Below are 7,500 nucleotides of genomic sequence, written 5' to 3' on the forward strand. Positions count from 1 at the left end.
AGCAACACACTCAGGGCACAACACACAGGGAGAGGAAACACAGCACAAAAACACACTACTGCCGCTGATGAACAAAGCATAGTTTGTTTTTGTTTTAACGATGTTCATCAGTTTTATTTTTTTTTTTTTTAATTTTTAATTTTTTAATTTTTGATCACAGACTGGTTTTTAGTACATCTTTCTTACCCTTGCTCTCACAAATTTCTTGTTAGCCATTAAAAAGTAAAAAGGAGAGGTAAAACAAAATTTCAAAAAAAAAAGAGAGAGAAAAAGAGGAATTTCATGAACGTTACAATGGCTGGTTCAAAAGTATTTTGTTGGGATGATGTTTAGGGTATTGCTGACAATGCAAACTGTGTGTGTATGCGCACACACGTGTGTGTGAGTGTATGTGTGTGTGTGTGTGTGTGATATTATACCATGGCTTGCTCCATTGGTACCACTTGCTCTTTGTGGATCTGCCTGATGCTGCTGGCGTGACCCTTCAAAGCATTTGCTAGAGCTCCACGAGGCTAAGGAAGACCGACAGAGAATGACAGAGGGAGAGAAAGAGAAGAAGAACGAGAGAGAGATTCGTTTAAGCTGTTGCATCACGTGTATCCGTTTAAATACTTTTTTTTTCAGGTTTTTAATACATTCTCCTAAAACAAACTAACACGTTTTTCAAAAGCCCTAAATGCATTTAGCACGTGATTGAATGTAATATAGCAAATGAAAAATCTGTATTCACTTAATCTCAGACCACATATTGCACTAATGGATTACTACACTTCCCTTTCTCACACAGACACACACACACACACACGCACACACAGAGACACACACACACACACCTCCCTGTGTGAAAGGTGAGTACAGGGCCCCATGTGGCAGGCTCTAATTTGTGCTACAGCGTTTTAAAAGAGCTTCAGTCATCCACCATATTACAAGCCTGTTTCCTGTGTGTGTGTGTGTGTGTGTGTGTGTGTGTGCGTGTACGCGTGTGTGCGTGTGTGTGCATGCCGTTTAAAGCTCATGAATGGGGGTCTTGTTGAGTTTTTTCACTGGCGAGAGAGAGGGAGAGAGAGACCACCATTAAAAAAAAAAATAAAAAGCTGAGGTTTCCACAGTCTCTTTTCAGTACTTTAACCCTGTGAAACCAACAGCCTTTCATAGAAAAAGATAACATCTACTCTTTTTCGAAAAGTTATTCTTACGAAGAGTAAACAAAGTAATTGAGCATGACGATATTTACATAATTTTACATTTACATAAATCTTAACAGCTGCTGTAACAACGACCAGCAACAGAAAAGAAATGGCAACCGCAGACTCTTTCCAAAATAATGGGAAAAATGAACTATGTACTGGAAAGTAACTGGTTATGAACTTTATGTAGGGACAATGTGCGCAAAATCAAGCCACTGAACTCCACGTTCCTCCAAGGTGACCAGGCCTAGCGACTTGGACCTCTGACACATACCAGACATTTGTCAGAGGAAAAGTGAAAAACGCATTTCATTTAGTTGCAAAACCTGGGGACGATAAAAGTAGCCTTGTATTGTGATAAAAGTTAACAGACCATGACTTGACCATTTAAGTCTTGATTTATGTCTAGTATTGTGGATTATGATTAATCCCTGTTCACACTGAATTATGATTTTATTCCCCATTCGCACTGAATTACAGTTTGTTCCCATTCACACTGAACTGTTTGACCAGTGCTTGGTTCACACTCACCAGCTGGTCAGCCTGGGCTTCCAGTTCATTAGCGAAGGACAGCAGGTCCATCACAGTTGCACCCTTATTTACCTGTCAACAATTAAAAAATAAAAACAGCGCTGAGATGAGCGTGTGTGTGTGTGTGTGTGTGTGTGTGTGCATACAGTTTCTGTGTTTGAGCATGTGCAAGCATAGATGTGAGTATGTGTGCGTGTGTGGGTGTGTATGTGTGCGTGCGCATGTGCGTGTGCGTGTGTGTATGTGTGTGTGTGTGTGTGTGCGTGTATGTGTGTGTGTGTGTGAATGTGTGTGTGCATACAGTTTCTGTGTTTGAGCATGTGTGAGCATAGATGTGAGTGTGTGTGTGTGTGTGCATGTGTGTATGTATGTGTGTGTGTGTGAATGTGTGTGAATTCATATACACGTGCATTGCACACTCATGCATTTATTTCATGTATCTGTGTTTAGATGACCGTACCTCTGACAGGTAGGCCTGATAGTTGATCTCTCCAATACCCGTGTTGGCAAAGTTGATGAGGTTGTCTTTTCCCTCCTGGTCCAATAAACTGATCCCCTGAAGATCGATGGTCACACCCCGGAAAATTGTAGCAAGCTCCCTGTTAAACTGTAAATGCAAGAGCGCACACGCACACACACACACACACACACACACACACACACACACAAAGATGTTAATGTTTTACACCGCTGAAAGTGTTGATAATTTCAAAGTCAAAATAGTTTTCACTGTATATTTCATTCATCTACAATTGTAACTCACCACAGTTGTGTTGAGGAACCTGTTAAAGTTAAATTTAGTCTCCAGCTGCAGAGCTGAGTAAATTCCATTATTGTCATGGCAATCCCTGGGAGACAAACAGATAGATAGATAGATAGATAGATAGATAGAGCGAGAGAGACAGAGGGAAAGAGAGGGAGAGAGGGAGAGAGAGAACAGGAGAGAGAGAAAGAAAGAGAGAGAGAGAGAGAGAGAGAGAGAGAAATAGATGAGTGTCTTTCATTTCCAAAATACGTAGCACATGTCCACCTACAAAGGCTACATAAACACCAAATGAATGGTTCCTAAATAACTGTGGCAAAATCATTGTTAAAGCAGAAACTGCAGCAATTCTGGACACATTTTGTAAACTGAGACCTCATTCTTTAGATACTTTAGTGAGAGCTCACGTTAGCGAGATCTTCATAACATGCAAGGAGAATGAATTACAGCAAAATGCTGGGAGATTTATGGATGTTTAAACATCAGCCCAAATAAATTTTATTACATCAATACTCAACGTCCAGCTAAAATGTTTAGAGAGGAGCTGATGGTTTGTTTGTCATGAGGTTAGAGACGAGGTTTTGTGGCTTTCAGGGACTGGCGAACCAATGGCTAGTCAAGCGTTGATTAATTACTGTACATTTCCCTCCAGGCCACCACTGTCTATGGTTCTCTTTAAGAGAGCGCCACTCTCTTCTGCCACCTAGTGGACAAATATGGCAATGCACCTGCTAAGTGGTTTGTTCAATTCATTAATCAAACACCACTGATCTGTAAGTCAGACAATACTATGAAACCATAAGCTTTTCCTCACACAAATGAGCTACAAACTGCTTATCTCGCTCCTACACACAAAGAAACAAGAACACAGGTGTAAGCGCATCTTAGTTATAACCAAAAGGAGGCTTCCTTTTGACTTTCATTTCATTATCTTTTACCCTTTTAACTTAAGTAACTAACTTAGTAACTGAACACTAAGCCTAGCCGCAAGAGAATTTAAAGCATTAAAGAATTATCTCGTAGCTCTTGTTTAAACAATAGTGACTGTACCTCTCTTTGTCAGTAATACGTTTTTACATTTACATTTACATTGCAACAAGACCTAAACTACACACACACACACACACACACACATACACACACCTGCACACACACTCACCTGTACATACTGCCGATGGTCAGATCAATGTCAGGATCCTGGAAGAGCATCCCAGGGAGAAAGTTCTTCTTGGCTGGATGGACCATGTATGGTGTGTCTATGATCTATGCACACAAGCCACAACAAAGTTACAGTTAGTTTCATAACAAAAAAACAGGACAGCTTAGATCAGCAAAGATGCCTTCTACCTGAGGCTCAGTTCCTAATCTTTACTGAGACGCCGGAGCTCAATAGTAAACATTATGGGGATGAATATGGTATAAATATTGTTTTATAAATACTTTATGGCAATAGTTACAAGATTTCCATTTTGCCTGCCCTAGACATTTTTGTTCCTTTATATTCTCCCTTCCAGTAAATTCAACCTTGAGGGAAACCAATCTTGTGTTTGCTTCGTTTTATGTTGCGGCCAGAGCCGGTCGTAACAAGTTAAAGTTGAAAAATGATTTGCCATTGAAAACTGTTCAGACCTAATCAGAGTTTTCTGATTTGTCCAGGTTGACAGCAGTGAACATTCTGTCACTGATATGCACACACACACACACACACACACACACACACATAGAGAACTCTCTTGGGAGTTCCAGCGCTCAATCCTACATTAACCAGAGGTACCAGATATATTTGGCAGAGGGTCAAATTCTCACCTGTTTCTAAACACTCTCCCCTACACACCAACACTCTGTTTAAAGCCCAGCCTCACACACACAGTTAGCACAGTGTACTAAAGATTATGTAAGATTATGCTGGTCTGTGTATCTATGCACATGCCAAAAACAACTCAGCCAGGCAGAAGAGTGGAAAAATTTGCCCACTGCTTGTTAATTCCGTGAATATTGATTTATGTTGTTTTATTTAGAGTGAGTACACTAATCTTGTTCAGTCTGAGTAGTTTAAATACCTTAAATAGCTGTCTGTTTGCTAAGGGCTCACACACAAGTTTCTCCACGTTACCCCCGACAACAAAGCCAGTAACTACAACTCCCATGAGCACCCAGGAGAAGATGAAACTGAAGCCAACACCTCTGTAAAATCAAAAAGAGAGAGAAATCAACACAAAAACAATAGCTGATAATAACAATAATACATTAATATGCTTCAGAAAAATTCGTAAAAAAAAAAAAAAATTAAGAAGCAGTAAAATTGCTCACAAAATATATCATATAAAGAAATGAGAGTAAAATCAGGTTTTCCCTCTGTAAAAGTCTAAGGATATCGTCACGATAACTCACGCCATGAGCAGGTGTCCACCAGTGTTGGAGAGACAGCCGCGGGTAGTGGGCGTGGCATGTTTGTCATGGCCGCACGTTCCACACAACAACCCCATGAAGTTAAAGGCAAGAATCAAAACCACCATACAGCACAGCACCACACACCCTATCCACCTGACAGAGAGAGAGAGAGAGAGAGAGAGAGAGAGAGAGGGAGGGAGAGAGAGAGAGGGAGAGAGAGAGAGGGAGAGAGAGAGAGAGAGAGGGAGAGAGAGAGAGGGAGAGAGGGAGAGAGGGAGAGAGAGAGAGGGAGAGAGGGAGAGAGGGAGAGAGGGAGAGAGAGAGGGAGAGAGAGAGAGAGGGAGAGAGAGAATAGGAATGATAAAGACATGAGTTTGGCGTGGTTGATGAGCACTGAGTAGTTTGTGAACAGCGTGTCCAAGAAATATTAACAAAATGATAGTAGAGATGCAGTATATGTACAACTCCATCCATTTTGAGCATGTATTTCTATTGAAAGATAAAGCCTCTCTGGTGCTTGAGTGCAGGTATAGTTCGTATATAATGTGGATTTAGAGTATACACTGACTAAGCTCTGGTAGCTGAATAGGGGGGCTGGGGTACCTGTAGAAGTCAAGCTGGTCTATCTGAGGATAAAAGGCTTCGATGTTCTTCTGACTGTCCATGAGGAACTTCGTGAAGTTTGCCACTGCCGGTTCCACTGGGAACATCTTCGTGAAACCTATAATCTCACCGCCGGACTTATCCAAGAGGGCTTTTATGCCTTTTAACAAAGAGAGAGAGAGAGAGAAAGAGAGAGAAAGAGAGAGAGAGAGAGAGAGAGAGAGAGAGAGAGAGAGAGGGAGCACATTGGGAGCACATTGTGTTGTAAGTTGTCAGAAGCGTAGGCTGGATGTCAGGAGCTAAGCTACTTAGCATCTTACAAAGGTATCTAACTGAAACAGGGGAATTAAAAGGGGAAACGGTGAACAAATACGATGCTTCAGTTTATCTCTTAAAGGGGAGGGGGGGGGGGTTGTACAGACTTCTCACTTCTGAGATATGCTCAACTAATAAACCATTTTAAGACATCATTATGAGCTTGGAAGGGCAATTTTTTTATTATTATTATTATTATTAAATCTAGGCCTGAATCTATCTAAAGGGGACTCTAATGAGGACAAACTGTGTGAGAGACAGAGACTTACGAGGCAGAGCTGGGTTTTAAAAGAGAAACGAGTTTCCATAAAATCAAATACGGGGGGGGAAAAAAAGAAGAAGAAACAGCAATGGCAATAAATGTTTAAGAATAAATCAATTTATTGTTTTTTTCCTTCTTTATCACTAACGGAAATGACTTATTGCTTCAAATATTTCAATGAGCAAATGAAGAGCAAAATACATTGTACGAGCACTTGTACGCAAAACAGTTATAAGTTTATGATATTACGTCAAGAACAAAAAAAAATCACTTACAGGGAGGGCAAAATTATGAGACTCAGACAGGCAAATTCTTGAATTGGGTTTTTTTTTGACAATTCAGAGACAAAATATCTCCAAACATGATGAAACTAAACTATGATTTCTGAATCATTTCACATTTACTCACCAGATATGATGCCCTTCGTCTGTTCTCTAACCATCATGGGCGTGTCATTAAAGGATGAATAGCCCTGTGGATGAAGAGAGAAAGGGAGAATAAGAGAGAGAGAGAGAGAGAGAAAGAGAGCGAGAGAGAGAGAGAAAGAGAGAAAGAGAGTAAGGACGGTGATATCGATAAACTCAGGCGGTAAGTGATGGAGTGTTGGAGAGCTGCTGACCTTTTGGACAATGTTGCTGAGGTCAGTCTTCAGAACAGCGTCCAGATTGGCCAGTTGGGCTTGTACATCAGGCAACTAGAACGACACACAAAGCACAAACCTCTGGTAAATGTTAAGCACTTTGAACTGAAAACACAATCACTTGTGCTTGGTGATGAACTTAGGTGACTAGCTTTCAAGATCTGATATGTAATTCGTACTAAAAAAAAGTCGTTTTTTTTTTTTTTTGGCATGCGTTTTAGACTGATGTGTCTAAATACGCAAATACCTATTGCAAACGTGTGCATTGTGTGTGTGTGTGTGTGTGTGTTGTCATCTATAAGGCTACCTAAAAATAATAGTAGTAAGCTGCCAGTCAAGCAATTTGTTCTGATAACAAAAATAATATATAAAAAAAATACTACTGTTTCAAATATTGCACTTGACTTCATGGACTGGCTTCTGGGTCAAATTTAAGCACACTTCCAGAGGAGGAACAATATAACACATTTAACATATTTTGTGAAGAATAATAGAAGAATATAATTGCGAGTGGGTGCCTGACACAATGTGTTTATTCACACGTAGCAGTTGAACCCTTTCAAAATTTGTATCAGAGAGCCGGTTGCTCTTTGGTCGGAAAATGTCTTTTCTGCCACTAACGAGTCTGTACAATGTTACGGGAATTCTGAACTTAAAGGGCAAATACTTGTGTCCGGTTCAAATCTTTTTAATGAGTCATTTGTCCTGATTCCAATCTACCAACAGAGAAAGAACACAATTTAAACTGGGTAAAATATTTATATTGGCTGGAAAAAATGAAATGATGCAGCCAACCCTAACCTATTAT

General features: G+C 40.3%; 1 protein-coding gene across 1 annotated transcript in view; it reads right to left on the minus strand.

Moving 5' to 3' along the window:
• prom1b (prominin 1 b) overlaps nucleotides 1-7,500 on the minus strand; it is a 27,948-nt gene that overhangs the window by 5,289 nt on the left and 15,159 nt on the right. The window contains exons 9-19 of the mRNA XM_030788050.1: nucleotides 6,672-6,746; nucleotides 6,461-6,524; nucleotides 6,060-6,068; nucleotides 5,476-5,635; nucleotides 4,873-5,025; nucleotides 4,542-4,665; nucleotides 3,641-3,744; nucleotides 2,482-2,566; nucleotides 2,179-2,325; nucleotides 1,719-1,790; nucleotides 420-512 (exon numbers count right to left, since the gene is read on the minus strand). Coding sequence (XP_030643910.1) covers nucleotides 420-512; nucleotides 1,719-1,790; nucleotides 2,179-2,325; nucleotides 2,482-2,566; nucleotides 3,641-3,744; nucleotides 4,542-4,665; nucleotides 4,873-5,025; nucleotides 5,476-5,635; nucleotides 6,060-6,068; nucleotides 6,461-6,524; nucleotides 6,672-6,746 — 1,086 coding nt within the window. The remainder of the gene's footprint in view (nucleotides 1-419; nucleotides 513-1,718; nucleotides 1,791-2,178; nucleotides 2,326-2,481; nucleotides 2,567-3,640; nucleotides 3,745-4,541; nucleotides 4,666-4,872; nucleotides 5,026-5,475; nucleotides 5,636-6,059; nucleotides 6,069-6,460; nucleotides 6,525-6,671; nucleotides 6,747-7,500) is intronic.

The sequence above is a fragment of the Chanos chanos genome, chromosome 11, assembly GCF_902362185.1.
Source record: "Chanos chanos chromosome 11, fChaCha1.1, whole genome shotgun sequence".
Lineage (NCBI taxonomy): Eukaryota > Metazoa > Chordata > Actinopteri > Gonorynchiformes > Chanidae > Chanos > Chanos chanos.